The sequence below is a fragment of the Megalobrama amblycephala genome, linkage group LG6, assembly GCF_018812025.1.
Source record: "Megalobrama amblycephala isolate DHTTF-2021 linkage group LG6, ASM1881202v1, whole genome shotgun sequence".
Lineage (NCBI taxonomy): Eukaryota > Metazoa > Chordata > Actinopteri > Cypriniformes > Xenocyprididae > Megalobrama > Megalobrama amblycephala.
In genome coordinates, this window is record NC_063049.1 from 7,272,800 (window position 1) to 7,293,442 (window position 20,643).

The 20,643-nt window shown below is 36.5% G+C and overlaps 1 protein-coding gene across 1 annotated transcript in view; it reads left to right on the forward strand.

The window, feature by feature from the left end:
- LOC125269796 (myosin-IIIb-like) overlaps positions 1 to 20,643 on the forward strand; it is a 76,205-nt gene that overhangs the window by 2,472 nt on the left and 53,090 nt on the right. Inside the window, exons 3-8 of the mRNA XM_048192763.1 lie at positions 2,780 to 2,857; positions 5,325 to 5,530; positions 8,564 to 8,675; positions 9,559 to 9,721; positions 13,583 to 13,663; positions 20,092 to 20,143. Coding sequence (XP_048048720.1) covers positions 2,789 to 2,857; positions 5,325 to 5,530; positions 8,564 to 8,675; positions 9,559 to 9,721; positions 13,583 to 13,663; positions 20,092 to 20,143 — 683 coding nt within the window. The 5' untranslated portion in view covers positions 2,780 to 2,788. The remainder of the gene's footprint in view (positions 1 to 2,779; positions 2,858 to 5,324; positions 5,531 to 8,563; positions 8,676 to 9,558; positions 9,722 to 13,582; positions 13,664 to 20,091; positions 20,144 to 20,643) is intronic.

Sequence of the window (20,643 nt, forward strand, 5' to 3'; positions counted from 1 at the left end):
TTTAGATGGCAACAATTGTGCAGTTTAAATTTCAATCACATTTTATCCAAGTAAGGGAAATTTAGGCAATCAAATTATGTTACAAATATTATTATTTTCACAGTAAAGTTTATCATATGACCTATTTTATTATGATTTTTATTATTATATTATAAATGACTTCAAGAAGAAAAAAAATGTATTAGGCTTGCACTGTAAATGACATACAAAACAGAATTAAATCGTTAATTGCAATTATTTGTATGACAGTTAATCATCAGCACAAAATTCATATTTGTGACAGGCCTAGGTGAAGTTTGCATTTCTTTAGCTTCATAAAGCTGGTTTTGGGCAGTCTGCTTCACGCTGCAGTAATGTGTCCAAACTACAGTTCTGAGTTACTGTTCCCATGAAGGAACATCCTGGATAATTATTTCTCCCTTTTCCTGTGTTCTGTTGGTAAGATTAAAACAGTCCTGCAGACTACCTGCTGTATCAGAGAAATATAATTAGACATCGCTGCACAGAACCCAATTAATTGGTTCCAGTTAATATTGCAGATACTTTTAAACTGCTTCAGTCACAGATGAGACACTTTACAAAGCCCTGCGTGTAAGCAGAAGTGGGACAGATGTCTTATTAAAACACTGGGTTAGTTCGATTGTCTCTCAGTCAAGGTTCATGTCCAACCCTTCAGTTTCTCAGATGTTTTTCATAAAGATCACACACACCTGCCTCCACGCACTCAGATGAAATAGAATATTAAGATACACTTTGCTGGTAAGACCTGCTTTAAATTATGCATCACCTTGATAAATTCATGAGGTCTGTTGTAGAGATGGCTGTTTTACACATCATATCTTGTCCTTGTTAGGAACGGTTGGAAACGTGAAGTTCCTTATGAAAGCAAACCGATCATGTTTGCTTGGATCATGATGTTTTAAAATGCTTGTATTGTGTCTTTACATATATATTAATTGATCATTGTCCCTATAAATAGTATTGTAGTCTCATGCAAATGTGTTGTTTAGAAATGTCACACACACACTCTCTCTCTCTCTCTCTCTCTCTCTCTCTCTCTTTCTCTCTCTTACAAACACACTTATATTTTTGTGATAATATAACCTCATTTTACTAGCATGATAATTATGTAACACTTTACAACGAGGTCACATTCGTTAACAATACTAATACTTGCATTAGCTAACATGAACTCACAATTAACATATTTTTTTAACTGCATTTATTATAGAGGGGTATGCACATGACATCACCGTTAGCCAGAGTGACTGCGGTTATGCCCACTGAGTGGCAAAAAGAGTGGCAGCATTGGTTTTCAGCTTGAATGCTGCAAAAAACCACACAAAACATATCTAAAATGGGAAAGAGCTTTGTGATTGACTATACAAAAAGAAATCTGAGGTATATTTTTACAGACTGCCGAAATTTACAGAAAAGAGAAGCTAATGGATTCCTGCAGTTCACAGAAACAACAGGCAGAGAAACATGGATTTGCAGTTATCATTTTGTCAATATGTTGAATGTTGAGGTAAAATCATACCCCAAAATCATATGTATTGTTATATATTGTATTGACAACTCATCAATTAAATAATTACCATCTTCTGCAAAATTGGATGTTTTTAAATAAACACTGACAAATACTATATAAGTTTTAGGGCTGGACAATATGACAATATATATAACAATAATATAAGTGATCACTGGAATTTAGACCTACCTATATTGTATTTATATTAAGCATTCACAGGCAAATGTGCTTTATGCATTTCCTCGGCATTGAAATCAGGCACATATAAATGGCAGGAAACATGATTCCTGGCTGCATGTCAATATCCATGGATTATTGGATGTTTGGTAAGTTGTAACAGGAACACACTTGAGTCCAACCTTTAGTGTAATTGTTTGTTTTACTCGCATTTTCACAGTTTCCCCTATTAAATCCAGTCATGCAACAGGCTCTTTTGCCACTCAGTCCAGCTGAGGGGTGTGGGAAAGTGATGTCAATGCATACCCTCTATTCTTTGTTAATGTTAGTGTTTAATGTTTAGATCAACAAACACTGTTGAAGTATTGTTCATTGTTTGTTTGTGTTTACTAGTGTAGTTTACTAATGTTAAGAAAATGAAACTGTTAGATTTTGTCAGTTTCAGTTTGTGTTCCATGGACTTTTAGTTTGTATGTTCTTGTTCCCTGTTTCATTTTGCTTTGTTCAAGTCACTAGTTTCCATAGTAACTGATTATGCTGTACACCTGTTTTTAGTTCAGTTGCTTATTATCTCCTGTGTATTTATGCTGCCTTCATGTGATCTCAGAATTATCATAAATATGAGTTTCCTAGGTAAAAATTGCACATGAACACCCTCCCATTTCGAATGTGATGAGCTCGTAATCACGTCTTCAGAAGTGGGAATTATCAAATTTCCGATAGCACGTGAAGGCAGCATAAACCCCTGAGTTTGGTTCAGTTCTCTGTCCAGTATTTACTTTGTGGACATGCCAAAGCTGTAACGTGTGTCTACTCCTGGGACTCCTCTTATTTGGATTATCTTCTTTGTTTTTGTTTATAAATAAAGTTATACGGCTACTTTCAGATCCAGCTCTCCATCTCCTCTTCCTTTGCCTGACCACACTTTACAGAAACCTTATTGTAATCGTAAAGTGTTACCGATAATTCATCCTAGTGCTAAAGTGGATGTGACCAGTTCTGTGTACATGTATATTGGTGATGTGCACATGCAGGCTAAGCTACAGCAAGTGTGTTTATGTGTGTGTTTAGGTGGACACCATGGAAATGATGCGTCACCCTGAGGAAACCACTAACATGAGGAGACAGACAGTGGCGTCTTATTTCAGAGTGAGTCCTCTGCACGTCACATTATCAGTTTTGGGTTTTATCGTTCTGTTTTAATATCTTATAAGTCACTACTGTGAGAAAGCAGAGTGCTTAAAGGGATAGTTCACCCAAAAATTAAAATTTGATGTTTATCTGCTTACCCCCAGCGCATCCAAGATGAAGAACACATCTTTTTCTTCAGTAGAACACAAATGATGATTTTTAACTCCAACCGTTGCGGTCTGTCAGTCGTATAATGTGTGTCAATGGTTAACAATCTATGAGAGTAAAAAAAAACATGCACAGACAAATCCAAATTAAACCCTGTGGCTTGTGTCGACACATTGATGTCCTAAGACACGAAACGATCGGTTTGAGCAAGAAACCGAACAGTATTTATATCATTTTTTTACCTCTAATACACCACTATGTCCAACTGCCTTGAGTGCGCGCACGGCATCCGGTGCATGAGGTGTGTTCTCTGGCGTAGTTTACGCAAGCGCCGGAAGTTATCTCTCACGCGTATACGTCACTCATTGTTTACACAGTGCACAAACATTGTTGGTACGACGGCTAATCAAAATGGTACTTGCGCTTATCCGGATTGTTCAAACCGACTTAAAACTAAAAGATTACGTTCTCTCACGCGAACTCATTCGGGAGTGGTGACTTTCCACATATTCCCAACTTCTGAGCCTGCTCGCATGAAATTATGGTTGATTGCTCTTCGGCTGGATATAAACACACCCATTAACATACTACAGTTGTTCAGGGTCTGCAGCGATCATTTTTCCCCTGATGATTTTACATACCCAGGAGAGGATCACGTACGACTTAAACCATTAGCTGTGACTATGGTTTTTCCACATCCAACTGAGGTCTGAGAACAAGATCTTTGTATGTGTCCTTTTTATTTGTAAAGCTGCCTTCACGAAAAGTAACAACATAACGTACACACCTCACGCACCGGATGCCGTGCAAGCGCTCAAGGCAGTTGGACATAGTGGTGTATTAGAGGTAAAAAATAATATAAATACTGTTCGGTTTCTCGCACAAACCGATCGTTTCATGTCTTAGGACATCAATGTGTCGTCACGAGCCGCAGGGTTTAATTTGGATTTGTCTGTGCATGTTTTTTTGACTCTTATAGATTGTGTTTCCATTGACATGCATTATAGACAGACAGACCTGACAACGGTTGGAGTTAAAAATCATCATTTGTGTTCTACTGAAGAAACAAAGTCATCTACATCTTGAATGCGCTGGGGGTAAGCAGATGAACATCAAATTTTCATTTTTGGGTAAACTGTCCCTTTAATCAGATGATTTGTGGGGATTTTGTGATTATCAGCATTGCCGATAAATGTGTCTGCTTGGCTAATTAACAGAAGTTTTAGTTCCTCCTTGCAACAATTACAAAATCCACCGACCATTCTGTCAATGAGTTATACATTTTATTTCATTATTGAAAATAATTAAATCAAATTTAATTAAATTACTTTTATTTTTTAGTCAAAAAGTTTTTAGTACAGAACGTACCACTGTAAAAAAAAAAAATTCTGTTAAATTTATGGTTAAAAAAAAATTCTGTGGTTGCCAGAAATTCATTGTAAAATATATTCTGACAATGTTTCTTTTATTATGGGATGGCATATTGATGCCTGTATATTTTACAATGCATAACCATATAAGTGATATAATATTAATATACCAATCTACTTGAACAACCAAAATCTGCTTTTTACCTTAAAATGTACTGAAACACCATAATAGTACAGGTGGCACAATAGAAAGCCACATGATGAATCAGAGTTCATTTTAAGTGACCTGTCCATCAAACATGACCAATACTCAAATACAGATGGCGCTCAGGGTCAAACACACAAACACAACACCGTCTGGGTAACACACTTGACACTAAAATAATGCAATAAACATTTAATAAATAATAGAAAATAGATGACACAAAACACCCTAATGTACATTACTGATGACAAAAATAAGAAACAAAACTTTAAATAAATAACTTTAAAGAAAATATTATCACTAAACGAAAAAAAAAACTCTAGTATAACACATCTTACAATTGTACATCAAACTACTTAACACAGTGTAAAGAAGGTTGTTTTTTTTTGGTTTTTTTTAATTGACCATGTCTCATCACACACAGGGCACAAAGTTAAACAGTATTGCCACCTTAAAAGGTACATTATGGCAGAGTGTGTGTGTGAGTGTGTAAACCCTACATTTGGGTGGCAATACCAGAAATCTTTGACCTTGTGGGGACATTTTTTGCTCTCCATGTGGAAAATAGTTTATAAATCATGCTAAATTATGTTTTTTGAAAATGTAAAAATGCAGAAAGTTTTCTGTGAGGGTTGTATTTAGGAGTAGAGTTAGGGGACAGAATATATCGTTTTTACAGTATAAAAGTCATTATGTGAAATTATTATGAAAACACAACGTGTGTGCACATCTTTTTTTTCAGTACTCTCTCATGGACCTGCTGTCTAAGATGGTGGTGGGCACGCCTCATTTCGTCCGCTGTATCAAACCCAATGATGACCGTCAGGCTCTGCGATTCAATAAGGAGCGTGTAATGGTTCAGCTGCGTTACACCGGCATCCTAGAGACCGTCAACATCCGCCGGCAGGGTTATTCTCATCGGATACTCATCGAGGAGTTTGTTAACAGGTAGAAAACATCCACAGTGTAACATAACGCGCACAGAATGAGTGTTGTGCTTGTCCCACAGGGCCTGAGAAACAACGAAGATCACACAAAACACAAGCTGCTAATGAGAGCGGGAGGAGAGAAATTAGGAATGACACAACACGACTGACAATTCATCACAGGAAGTCAGGGAGAATACTGTTGAGTTAAATATTTGATGCACTTCATAAGCTGATTCCTGAGTTACATGAAGTTACATAAAATGGGATTTTTTTTTAATTTTGCGGTTTGTTTAATTAGTGATACTTGCTGATATTGCTCATATTTAGGGTTAGGGATCTAAATAAACACTTAAAGGATAGGTTTACCCAAAGATGGTGTTCCAAACCCAAAAGACTTTCATTCATCTGTCACAAATTAAGACATTTTTATTATTCTTTCATTTGCCATGGTTTACCATATTTGATGAGTTCTATGCACATTTGTTGATCAATTATTAAATGTGAATAAAAGCCTAAATTAAATCCATTCATCATATAAAGCGATAGTGTCTCCTCAGAAGTCTTGGAATAATCCACTCAGTTCAAATGAATTATTTCTACAGTGTGTTTATTAACTTTTTGAAGCTTGAAAATTTAGGTTGGACTTTCAAAGGATGGGCAAAAATGATGAGAGAATATTAAAAATGCCTTCATTTGTGTTCCAAAGATGAACAAAAGTCTGGTCCAAACTTGGTTTGGAATGACATGAGAGTGAGTAATTAATGAAAGAAATTTTTGGATGAACTATCCCTTTAACCCTGAATAGGAAACTGTGGTATGTAACTTATGTGTGCTGTTAAGTGACTAGACTTATGATTTTCACCCTTAGACTTATATTGAAGGAGAGACTTTAGAGTTCATAATATTGTAGACTTGGTTCACAAAGAAACCACCGAACAACCACCCAGAACACCTTTCCTGCTCCATTTTACTGAGGATATGTTAATAACGGTGGTCATAATGATTATGTTATCCTGCAAAGAAAAAAAAAATACATTCTGACTCCAAGTCCAGGCTTCATCAGTTATGCAGTCAAAATGACATTATTCTGGGCATTCCTGTTGGACTACAGGAATTTTATTAGATTTAATTAGCTGGAGCTCTTGGGCTTCATGAAAAGAAGGAAGAAAGACAGACAGACAGACAGTTAGAGAGATCAAAGCTTAGAGACTGCTCCATGAGCGCATATTGAATATACCCACCTCCTCTAGTGCTCCCTGAAGCTCCTGGGAAACTCACATTGCAGGTTTATTATCTATATATTTTGATAGTGCTGAAAGAAGACCATAATCTTATCAATAATAGGTCATTAAGCCTTTGAGAATACAAGTGATGCTAAATTAGACTCTGGTTGAGTAATTAGTGGTGAAATGGTACTTCGAAGGGGCAGAGTGAATCTGCTGAAAGTTTCTCAGCGCCGAGGAAATTCATGGTCCAAATTTACTTTTCCGAGGCTTAGGGAATCACACTTCATTTTCCATAAACTTTTCGCTTTCTTGTGTTTTCTTTCAACCCATCCATCTCTTTCTCTCGTGGGCTGTGAGATGGTGGACATGTAGGTCATCTCTTTTACATAAACATCCCAGACAATTTTTCTCCACACTCAGAGGGGCCGCTCAAACGTAAGACTCTCTCTGGCTTTTTTTTCCCGTCGTCCTTTTGAGCGCAGAAGTGTCCTGATTATCATTATTTTCCCCAGACTTCCCCCAACCAGTTTGCATGAAAAAGAAATACTCTGTGACCGTCCTGTTTGCATGTCCTTAGTCGGACAACGTCTAGAGCTCTTCCTGTTCCTGTAAAAATAACAGCTTCTATATGAAGAAATGGATTGAAATGGATCTTTTTGGAAAACCTTCTCTGATTTCGTTAAGGAGAGCCTTTTTGTATTTTCTACCAGAGACATAACAACTATCAGAAATTATGAAAGACCACAGTTCAAGTGGAATCAAAAGCAGTATTCTTTCTTAAACACAAAGGCTGATATCTTCCCCTTTAGAGTGAGTAGATACCCAGGATCAACCGCAAGCTTCAGAAGTTTCGATGAGTTTCATGCCAGTTTATTTATAGGCAGGTATATTCAGAAGTACAACTGAAGGCCCCCAGACAATAACAACAAGGCAACTAAGGCCCCATATTTATAGACTTATCAGAGAATCAGGTGATGCTGTACATTTCTGTCCTGACCATCAAAGGTTTTTGTCGCAGAAAGATGCTATCACTGAAATATAGAGATCTAGAAAGATAAGTCTCACCATGGTCCTTTATCTTTTTCTTGAGGTGTGTGCAAAAATAATGAGAGGCTTTGTTTAGTATCTAATACTTAATTTAGTGAATGGTGTCAAGTTAACATTAAAATATAACTATAATATTTAAAAAATGTAGTTAAATATAGAATGTTGTGGGGATGACGTATGTTTGTAGGCCAAAACATGGAAACGAGTTTTAGCACTTTTTTTTTAGCTCATTTTAGCGCTTCCAGTTACATTGTCCTGAAATCAAAGGTTTTTTTTTCTTTTAATACTACAAAAATACGTCATCACACCTTACTTAAAAAAAAAAAATAATTAACTCTGTATTGTTTTATTTAATGACATAAAATACATCAGTAATACCTCATTAATATATATATATTTTTAAAGCTTTTACTTTTATGACTACAAAGGTTGTCGGGACATTAGCCCAATAATCATGACACCAAACAGATAAAGTCATCTACTCACTAGTCTCACTCACTAGCTTTTACAACCTTTATTGTTTTTATAAACATGGTCTTGCAAACTATTGTAACTAAACTTTCAGGTAAAATGTTTTTTAAATAAAGATTGAAAGAGTGGCTGGAAGCTTCATGATGGTGACGTTGAAGTCATGTGACCGTGGTTTGTTGGTTTATAGGCTACGTTTAGATTTTTACTTCTGGTGATTGAGAAATGGTGAGCTTGAGAAAAAAAGTTTGTTTAACACAGTGCATTTCTGACTGGTATAATTTGAGTCTGATTGTTTTGTTTTCTTGTAGGTATTACTATCTGGCCTTTCGTGCACATCAGATGCCAGAAGGCAGTAAAGAAAATGCTGTCATTATACTGCAAAGAGCCAAACTGGAACACTGGGTCCTGGGAAAGACCAAGGTAGAGTTATCATCATCCTCATGAAATGTCTTCTTTATTTTCTGTGCATTCGCTTTTTCTCTCTGTCCATCTGTGGTAAATAGATAGTTAATAGTAATGGCATTGGTCCCAGTCCATAGACCAATCCTGATTAGTGGTGTAGTTGTAGATCTGTTTTGTCAAGGTGTATAGGTTTGGTCACTGGTTTGTTAGTTTCTGCTGACAAAGAGAGAGAGGCTTTGGGATTTAAAAGATCCTACACTAAAAAAAATGGTGTAGAAACTAATTTCACTCACAAATTACAGTAACTACATAGAATCGAAGACTTGAATTATGCATGATTAAAATTAAACGGTTTTGAAGTAAAAATAGTGAAATAGTACGTTCTTATAAGACATACTCCAATAATCTTTTTTACAACTTTGAAAAGTAATTTTTTTACAGTGTATGACTGGTATTCCACTTGTATTATAACCATTCCACTTTCACTATTGTTCTTCTAACAGCTGTTTGAATGTCTGATAGAATATACATAGAGCTGTGGATCAGGCAGGAAGAAATCTAGACATTGTTCAACTAACTAAACAAGCTGTACACATGTCTGACTTTGTGTCTCAGAGAAGGTTAAGTGGCATGTCTACTACAGATATATATGTAATGTATTATTGATTTACCTTTAATAGCACAGAAAACAATTCTAGATTTTTCTTTTAGTGCATTTACTGTCAGACCAGTGCTTCCAAGTCATGGTTTCTTTCCTCACATTCTTGTGTCCTGTTTCATCCTGAACCCCTTGATTGCGATTGTTTCATGTTCCAGACAGACACATAAAGGTAGAGTGTTCATTGTGAGGTATGAGCATGCTTCCCTGCATCTGCATAGATGTGTGTATGTGTCTTTGCAGGTGTTTCTGAAGTACTATCACGTGGAGCAGCTCAATCTGATGTTGCGGGAAGTGATCGCTCGAGTGGTATTGATGCAGGCCTACACTAAGGGCTGGCTGGGAGCTCGGCGGTACCGCAAAGAGAGAGAGAAACGAAACAACGGGGCAGTTATCATTCAGTCAGGTTCTTGTAACTCAAACTCATTACAGAAGAACACTTCTGATAACTGATGTACTGGATATGCAGGGCTCAGTAGTAAGAACACATGTGTTGCATTTTCAAGGACAAATCATTAAAAAATTCTAAACAAAGGTAGTCTGTTCTTAGTTTTAATAACTGGCTTTGAGTTGCATACACTACCTTTCAAAATTTGGGGGTCTGTACGATTTCCTTTTTTTTTCTTTCAAAGAAGCCACTTATTATTGTAACACAGCAGACTCAGGAGGCACAGAGTATTGTGTACCATGTGCAGAGTATTTATTGGGCAAATATGAGGACAGGTTCGAAAGACATGTGAGGGTTCAATCCAGCAAGACAGTCCAACGTGGCAAACAAGTCCAAATGAAAGACAAAGGGGTGAACACGAGAAGCAAGGTCATAGACAAAAAACACAGCAGTTGAAACAATGCTTAGTTATGTACTAGATAGATACAAGACTTTGCAAGGTAAAAGGGGAAGTACAGGTCCTTAAATATGGTGATAAGGTGCAGATGGGACAGAGGTCCAGAATTCAGTAGATAGTTACCTCATTTGGTGAGTCAGGGTAACAGTAATGCCTCCAGACCCCTGGACTCCGGACCCCTTTGACCATGAGGTCTGGGTCGTGGATGATCTGGATGACAGGTGTGGAATTCCATGATCAGTGCAAGATCCAGGATGTCATCCGATGGTACCCATGAGCGCTCCTGCAGTCCGTATCTCTCCCAGTCCACCAGGTAAAACATGCATTGGCCCCTACGCTGTCAATCCTGGAGGGTGAGGAACATTCACTTCAAGGGGAGGTGGAGAGGTAGAGTCCTCTGTGGGGCTCAGGCCCAAGCCTTCCACTGGTTTCAGAAGAGAAACATGGAAAGTGGGAGAGTTAGAAGGAAGCAAGAGTTTGTATGTTACAGGGTTAATCTGACTGATGATTTTGAAAGGGCCAACATACCTGGGACTGAATTTCTGTCACGGGAGCCTGAGGTCGCTGGTAGACAGCCAGACCCTCTGCCCAGGGAGAAGCATGGGAAAGGGACGTAGGTGCCAATCCACCTGGATCTTTTGTTGACGGATGGCTCATTGGAGATGTATGTAGGCAGTGTCACAGACCTGATTGCTCTGATGCATCCAGTGGTTCACCATGGGAAGATCTGCAGACTCTCCAGACCAGGGGAACAGCGGGGGTTGGAATCCTAATACAAGCTCAAAAGGGTTCATGCCTGTGGTGGGTTTGCAGAGGGAGTTTTGTGCATAGTCTGGCCAGGGAAAGAAACGACTCCAATTATGCTGGTTTTAGCTACAGTAGGTCCGTAGGAACGAGCCAATCTCCTGATTGAGCTGCTCTCCCATTGGACTGTGGGTGATACCCGGAGGTGAGGCTGATGTTGAGTCAGCATGATGTTAAGACAACACCTAGGTGACACCATGGCCGGTGAGGTATGGGAAAAGGATGAAGAAGACCAGCAGGGAGTTCTTGGGCAGTTTCATTTACACACAGATTGCACAGTTTATGATGAATGAGGAAATGTCCGAGGCTAGAGAGAGCCACCAGAAACGGTTCTGCACCGACTGTGTGGTGCAGTTCTCACCTGGATGTCCAGAGCTTAATAACATGTGGACCCAATGGATAACATGAGAGCACAGAGTTTAGGGGAAATATGTCCATCGCCTGTGGGCACTGAGAAGGGGTGGGTTCAGTTAATTGTGCATGTGTTATCTCTTCCATGATGTTCCATTGGACCGGAGCCACTACCAGTGATGAGGGCAGGATGGTGGTGATAGTTTCAGAGTGATTGCTGTCCATGTGCATACGAGAGAGAGCATCTGCTTTGATGTTCTTAGATCCTGGCCGTTTGGTGACAGAGAAGTGGAAATGAAAGAAAAACAAGGCCTAACTAGCTTGTCTAGTGTTCAGTCTTTTGGCTCCCTGCATGTACTCCATGTTCTTATGGTTAGTCAGCAGAACAAAGGGGTGTTGCGCTTCCTCCAGCTAATGCCTCCACTCTTCAAAAGCAACCTCCATGGTAAACAGCTTCCCACATCATAGTACGGTTCCCCGCATCATAGTTAGAATAGTTGCCATCATAGTTAGAATAGTTGCCGTCATAGTTAGAATAGTTGCCGTCGAATTGCCTTGCATGATAGTAACCAAATGATTCTCGACACTTATTCCACCAACAGGGTGCTCGAACACATCATACAGACGAGTTAAACAGATTGAGGGAGCCGTGAATGGTAGCGTCATGATCCTACATGGCGGTGGCCCACTGTAGCGCTCTTCCACACAAAAGATTAATAACAAATGCTACCCTGTCCTCCTTGGTGGGGAAAGTTTGTGGCTGCTGAGTGGAAATAAAGTGAGCACTGGAGTAGGAAATCCTCTGCAGCATCTGGGGGTGCCATCAAACTTTTCCGGGAGAGCGATGTAAGGATTTACAGTGCTGAATGCAGCCTCTGGAGAATTAGGTGTTGGTGACAGCAACTGGTGTTGTGTTGTTGGAAGATACTATACCCGATGTGGCAGAATCTTGCCGCAGATGAATGAGAACTTCATCTGTGGTGGCGGACTGCAAGGCCAGCATGTCATGGATGGAAGACTCTGCTGGATCAATAGTGGGCAAAGTCTTCTGTAACACAGAAAATTTGAAAGGCACAGCAGGATCCATGTGCAGAGTATTTATTGGGCAGGGTCAAAAGACAGATGAGAGATCAATCCAGCAAGTCCAATTAAGCAAACAAGTCTAAATGAAAGGCAAAGGTGTAAGCACAAGAGAAGCAAGGTCATACACAGAAAACACAGCAGTGGAAACAACACTCAGTAATGCACTAGAAAGATACAAAACTTCGCACGGTAAAAGGGAAGTACAGGTCCTTAAATACGGTGGCTGATGAGGGTAACAAGGTACAGATGGGAGAGAGGTTCAGAATTCAGGAGATGGTTACCTCATGCTTTGAGTCTGGATAATGACTGGGGTGAGTGTGGATGTAACAGTGATCACCACATGAAATATATTCCTGTGATGCCTTGATTACTCCAGTGTTCAGTGTTACATGATCCTTCAGAAATTATTCTGTAACACTAGGAAGGCAGACGGAAATGGAGAATCTAGGTGCAGGAGTGAGTTTAATGAAAACAAAGCAAAACCAAAACAGGGAAACACTGGGGACATGAACACACACAATACATTCAATGACTGACAAAGAACAAAGGAAACACAAGGGCTATTTATGCATAAGGGAACAATCAGGACTAATCAACAGGGAAAACTATAAAGATGGCATGAACAAGAAACAGGAACAGAACAACATAAGAGCCCAGACATGACACAGGGAACTTATAACAGATTTGCTGCTCAAGGAACATTTCTTATTATTAGCAATGTTGAAAACAGTTGTGCTGCTTAGTATTTTTGTGAAAACAGTGATGCATTTTTTTTAGATTAGAAATCTTTTGCAACATTATAAATGTATTTGCTGTCACTTTTTATCAGTTCTAATTAAAAGTATTAATTTCTTTAAAACATCTTACTGACTTCAGACGTTTGAACAGTAGTGTATATTATAATAAATTAATGTTAAGTGTATCAAAAACCTTACTATAAATGTACTAAAATGTTACTAAAAATAACTTTTTCATATACTGTATATAACTGTTTATCCAGGGTAAATATTGTAAGTAAATATCTGAACTACTCGTTGGACTAGGCCAACAGAAAAAAAAAACCCTTATTGTTGATCTCCGATCTGTAGTACATTACTGTGACCTCTAGAAATTGTTTACCAGTTTACTAAAACTAATTCTCTGTGTTTTATTCCCATCAACTCTTTTTCTCGGTCTCTGTTCAGCCTGGAGGGGTTACACGGCCCGTCAGAATCTGAAGCTGATAAAGAAAGAGCGCGAGCTGGCTGCTGTGCAGATCCAGTCAGGTACGCATCTCTCAGAGTGCTCTGTTGAACCCAAATTCATGTTACAAAATTGTGGAGAATTTCTACTTTATACTTTTGTGTCTCTCAATTTCAGTGTAGTCTGATTTATTGGCACGAAAAGTAACACTCATTTATAATGCTATTTGCATATGAGCTGTAAACAGTGGAAAAGTGCAGAATAAAGTAAAATAGAAATTAGGAAAATCAAAGTAGAATAAGACTACAAAATCAATAAATGAAATTACATACTTTAGTCATTAAAAGTATGTAATTTGATCAGCCACAACATTAAAATCACTGACAGGGGAAGTGAATAACATTGATTACATCATTACAGTGGCACCTGTCAAGGGGTGAGACATATTAGGCAGCACAGTCAGTTCTTGAATTTCATGTGTTGGAAGCAGGAAAAATGGGCAAGCGAAAAGATCTGAGTGACTTTGACAAGGGCCAAATAGTGATGGGTACACAACTGAGTCAGAGCATTGCCAAAACGGCAGGACTTGTCGGGTGTTCCCATTTAGCAAGATGACTAGCGTGTTTGGAAAAACAAGAGCGAAAAATGAGAAGGAGCAGTAGTAAAAATGTAAATATGTTTAGTGATAGAGACAAGTGCTAAGACTGCTCCCACTTTCTGTCTTTCCAAATCTTTCCAACTTGCAATTTTTACAGCATTTTTCACAAAGTACCTTTTTTGATCTCAACAAACAATCCCAAGAAACAGTGCTGCTAAATTAATAATGTGTGGAGCCAGCGTCTCTTTTGAAAGTTTGGGTCACAGCATTTGGTCCCCATGTTTCAGTAGAAAGCTGCATTTTGAGCTCGCTTTGCTTTCATCTGTTTCCCAGTGCAGGCGGCAGAGGAGCGAAGAGAGAGAGATAGAAAGATGGGGGGTGTTGGGGGTTCCCTGCCACTTCCTCTCTCACATTCCCGGCCCATTACAGACTCTCACATACCAGAAACAAGATGGCTTTTTATACTGTCACCCTTTTCATCTGAAATGTAAATGAATTCTTACTCGGTGTGGCCTGACGGAGATCAAAGCGGGCATATTAACCTTCTTGGGGCGCGTTTCCATCGCCACGCTCGTCTTCTGAGGGCGTGAGGAGGGAGGGGCGGAGGCAGGGGTCTAGGGGGAGGAAGGAGAGGGAGGAGTGATGCTATTGTTCTCCTCTCCTCTTCTGGAGTACTTCAATTCTCCTTTTTTGCAGACGTCTCTCTCTGGCTCTGTGCTCACAGTATGTCCACTGGTGCAGGTGGCGCGGTGTACGGCACATGTTCAGAGCCGTGTAGAGGTGTGTGTATCCGCTTTGAGGTGGGCTGCATTAGCATTTCTAAAATAAACACTCATCTTTCAAAAATTTGAGACCCATATGCAGAGAATATGCTGAGCACAGTATGCAGATTTAAAAAAAAAAAACGGGCTTTCAGGGGGGGAACGCTTTCTATATCCATACAGGATATCTATACACTGTAAAAAAAACAAAAAAAAAAAACAAAAAAACAAAAGTGGTACCCTGTAATTGTTAGTAAAGAGCTATTTTTACCTTATTTAACCCATGAAATAGAGTTTTGTTGGTGTAAATGTAAGTTGATTCAGCTATATTAAATAATTTTATTTATTTTAGTGTCCCTGTTACTCATCTTGCATGTACTTACTATAGTAATAACATAGTGTTACTGTTGTCATAATATAGTAAAAAAAAAAAAAAAATGCATAATTACAAGCAACTATAACCCTAAACCAATCCCTAATCGTAATTATATAGTTACATTTTGTACATTTATAAGTATAAGTACATTTTGTTAATTAATATTACTCTGTATTTTTTTGTATAATTACACTATAACAAGGGCACCTTAAAATAAAATAGTGTAACTTTAAAAAAAAAAAAAAAAATAGAAACCTAAAACTTAGGTTTTAGGTAAAAATGTGGAAATTTAAATGTTACCTTTTTTTTCAGTGTAGGAGATTTGCTGTGACCATTCTGTTCTGAGTTTCATCTTGCACAAACCAAGCTGTGTTTTAGTAAACGGCAACTATATTAAAGATTTTATGGCTAACGCTTTACTTAAAGCCTTTATGTATAATGCTGTATTCATAATGTACATTATAATGCATTGTCTTTTTATAAATAATTGTAACCAAAGTTAAAATGCATCATAATATTTGCAGATTCCTTGTTACAGCTGAAGTGGTTGTTTGTCAAGTGTTTTAATGCGTTATACTTTCTAAGGGTATGTTGAATGAGTAGAGAAGTATAATAATAATAATAATAATAAACTATAGTTACAATTATTGATGAGACCATACATGTTAGCAATAAGGTACTCGAGGCTGTGCTGTATCGTGAATAAGTCACAGCTTAAGGGCGTTGTTAGGCACAACACGAAGTGGAGTAACCCCTTCATCCGTGACTTAATCACGATACAGTACAGCCTCGAGTACCTTATTGCATTTATAAAACGGTTACCACACAATACAAAAAATAAAGCCAAAAATATGTATCAGTGCAACTTTCATGAATTAAACTATCTTCCTTCCTTCCGCCTGAAAAAATAGCCCCTGACCGTGAACAGCAACAGAAGTTACATTATTATGCCATTAGATGGCGGCAAAGACTGTCTTTATGAGTGTGTCAGTCAGCAGCGAAGACTTTTACATTGAAAAGACTGAATTGTTGTGAACACAGAACAAGATGCAACAGATAAATGCTTTGACTAGCGCTGTCAGTCATGGGAAAAACCCTTAAATGTTTAAAAAGGTAATACATCGGACATTTTTTATCATGAACATAGGACCGACCTAAAGGAAAATGCTAAATCTGAATGCAGGTAATAAACTCGCTCACTCAATCTCTTTCTCACAATATCTTCTACATAATACAGTAAGCTTCAATGAACAATATCAATTGAGAACAAACAGTTCATGCTGCTAAGAGTGGTTACTAAGGGTGATGTGTAGTGATACACAGAACTGTTGGGTGAAGCGGTCATAGCCGTGTATTATTGTGAATAAAACACAGCTATTGACCAATCAAAATCAAGGACAGGAACTAACTGTTTTATAATACAAGTTATAATTAATGCATTAAAAATACTAATGCATTATATATAATGGCTTTAAGTAAAGTGATACCATTTTATGAAGCCTGTATTTATAATGCATTAATAGGGTATTTTAAGCCATTGTAATGTATGCATAATAGCTTATAAAAAATTAAAAAACGTTTAATATTTTGTATCATCTCATGAATAATTGTAACAACAGTTATAATAAATTATAATACTTAGCTATTTGTGGTTATAACTTTTAAGATTTAAAGCACGATGAACATCGTTACATCCACTTAAGTTATAATGGATTATAGTTTTATTATGGATTATAAGTCTTATATCTTTGTTCATTTTTTATTTAAAATCTGCACAGTGTCTTTCTACATTTCATGAGTGGTTAGGAGTGGTTGTTCATATTTGAGTGTTTCCAGTGAGGCTAATGTTAATTTCAGAGTAAAATATTTTAAGTTCACTGGTAACCTATTTACATCTGGAACAATGCAATATGGTTTTGTTGATATTACAATAAAACATTCAAAGCAAATGTGTCATATAATCCATTCATGATTTCTTATGGCTGTAAACACTTAAAGGGATAGTTCATCCAAAAATGAAAATTCTGTCATCATTTACTCACCTTCAAGTTCCAAAACTGTATGAATTTCCATAGTATTGAAAAAAATATATGGAAGTCAATGGCTGTCAACAAATGTTTGGTTACCAACATTCTTCAAAATGTCTTCTTTTGTGTTCAGCAGAAGAAAGAAATTCATTCTTATTCTTATAATACTTTACTCAAAGCAGACAAAGACCACTTATATTATGACTACATTATAAAGCCTTTTGGATGTTTACAAGAAGACTTTGTATTTGTCACTTAACAGACAGACCACTCATAAGATAAGTATTAAGATATATTGCATTATAAATACAGAAAGTTTTACCAAGATTGTTTGTAAATATAATAGACCCTTTTATCTCATATAGTAAATCCTGCAAAGTTTTTTAACATTTTTATTTTTTAAAACGCATATGTACATTTATAGCACTATACTACGGAAGAGGATTAGGGCCAAGCAATAATACAAAAATAAAACCATCTCGAGATTAAAGTTGTTAAATTTCGAGAAAAAAATTGTTAAATTTTGAGAAAAAAGTCGAAATAAAATGTTCAGAATAAACTCATTAAATTACGAGAAAAAATCTCGTTAAATTTCGAGAAAAAAGTCGAGATAAAATGTTGAGAATAAAGTCATTAAATTACGATAAAAAAAGTTGTTAAATTACAAGAACAAACTTGTTAAATTATGAGAAAAATGTTGTTAAATTTCGAGAAAAAAGTCGAGATAAAATGTTGAGAATAAACTCATTAAATTATGAGTTTATTCTCAACATTTTATCTCGACTTTTTCCCTCGAAATTTAACGAGTTTTTTTCTCGTAATTTAATGAGTTTATTCTCAACATTTTATCTCGACTTTTTTCTCGAAATTTAACTTTTTTTTCTCGTAATTTAATGAGTTTATTCTCAACATTTTATCTCGACTTTTTTCTCGAAATTTAATGACATGTTTCTCATAATTTAATGAATTTGTTCTCATAATTTAATGACTTTTTTCTCGTAATTTAACAAGTTTATTCTCAACATTTTATTTAGACTTTTTTCTCAAAATTTAATGAGTTTTTTTCTCGTAATTTAACGAGATTATTCTCAACATTTTATCTCGACTTTTTTCTTGAAATTTAACGAGTTTTTTTCTCATAATTTAACGGGTTTATTCTCAACATTTTATCTCGACTTTTTTCTCGAAATTTAACAAGTTTTTTTCTTGTAATTTAATGAGTTTATTCTCAACATTTATCTCGACTTTTTTCTCGAAATTGAACGATTTTTTTTCACGTAATTTAACGAGTTTATTCTCAACATTTTATCTCGACTTTTTTCTTGAAATTTAACAAGTTTTTTTCTCGTAATTTAACAAGTTTATTCTCAACATTTTATTTAGACTTTTTTTCTCAAAATTTAACGAGTTTTTTTCTTGTAATTTAACGAGTTTATTCTCAACATTTTATCTCGACTTTTTTCTTGAAATTTAACAAGTTTTTTTCTCGTAATTTAACGAGTTTATTCTCAACATTTTATCTTGACTTTTTTCTTGAAATTTAACAAGTTTTTTTCTCGTAATTTAACGAGTTTATTCTCAACATTTTATTTAGACTTTTTTCTCAAAATTTAACGAGTTTTTTTCTCGTAATTTAACGAGTTTATTCTCAACATTTTATCTTGACATTTTTCTTGAAATTTAACGAGTTTTTTTCTCGTAATTTAACGAGTTTATTCTCAACATTTTATCTTGACTTTTTTCTTGAAATTTAACAAGTTTTTTTCTCGTAATTTAACGAGTTTATTCTCAACATTTTATTTCGACTTTTTTCTCGAATTTTAATGAGTTTTTTTCTCGTAATTTAACGAGTTTATTCTTAACATTTTTATTTCGACTTTTTTCTCGAAATTTAACAGCTTTAATCTCGAGATGGTTTTATTTTTTTATTATTGCTTGGCCCTAATCCTCTTCCGTACTATACTTGGTATTATATTACCTTTGCATTAAATTACAAAAAACTAGTTGCTGTTTCTAATACAGCGGCTATGGAATTTTACCCAACAATGACGACTTCCGCTTCTGAGAAACTCGGAAATGTGAAAAGGGTCTATAGTCATGATACTGACGCAAAGCGTTTTCTGAACACCCACAAAAACACATGACAAACTATCCACTCCCACACTGTGTGAGAGTGTGAGATTACATGGTTGCGTTCTCACCCTCTGTTCTGATTAAAGCGTAAAGTTTTGAGTTTTAATTGGGCGTCTCATTGAAAGTGGAATAAATGACTACTTTAGCATTTTAGAGCAGGGCTGCTGCTTTCATGTGTTCTGAGATTTACACTCATTTGTATGAGTGATAAAGTACTAATTACTCACTCAGAGCTCATTGTGTTTTTTATCCTAAACATGCATTTAGAGTGTCTGATCAAAGGAATCAATTTATCTGAATGTATGTAACTGATTTAAAATCAAAGCTGCTTGAATGGAAGTAAAAAACTGCTACATTACATTTGATACTACCATGCAGTATACTTAGTCATACTAATTTAGGAAATGTTTATAAATGGGGTTTCATACATTATTGCTCAAACTTAGTAGTGATTATTTATCTAGAGATGATCACACCATTTGCGCTACAGATTCTTCAGTATGCCTGCTTTTACAGTACATTTCTAAGTGATCAGACTTAAGATTTTCACCTACTACAAATTGTTATCTGATATTATGTCATTTTATTCAATGTTCCACAATTATATGTGTTACAGCATACAGAGGCTACAGAGTCAGGAAAGACTACAAACAGAGTCGACACACAGGGTGAGTTGAGGGTGTGTTCATTGTGTTTGTTTCCTTTGTATGTTATCATAGTGTATTTTTGCATGATTGTGTGTTTAGGTATCTGTTTGTTCTATACAGTAGGTTCCCTGCAGTGATGTTGTGTTTGAGTGTGTGCAAGCATTGTATTCATTAACCTCCCTTAAATCACAAATCCTGAGCAATAATCCACAAGTTCTTTCTCACACACACACACACACACACACACACACACACACACACACACACACACACACTGTGGGGACATTCTATAATGGTTTTTATACTGTACAAACCGTATTTTCTATCGCCTTACACTACCCCTACATTTAAACCTACCCATCACAGAAAACTGTGCACAATTTTACTTTCTCAAAAAAACTCATTCTGTATGATTTATTAGCCTTTTGAAAAATGGAGACATGGGGTAATGTCCTCATAAGTCACCCTCTCCTTGTAATACCTATGTCATACCCATGTCATTATACAAATTTGTGTCCTGA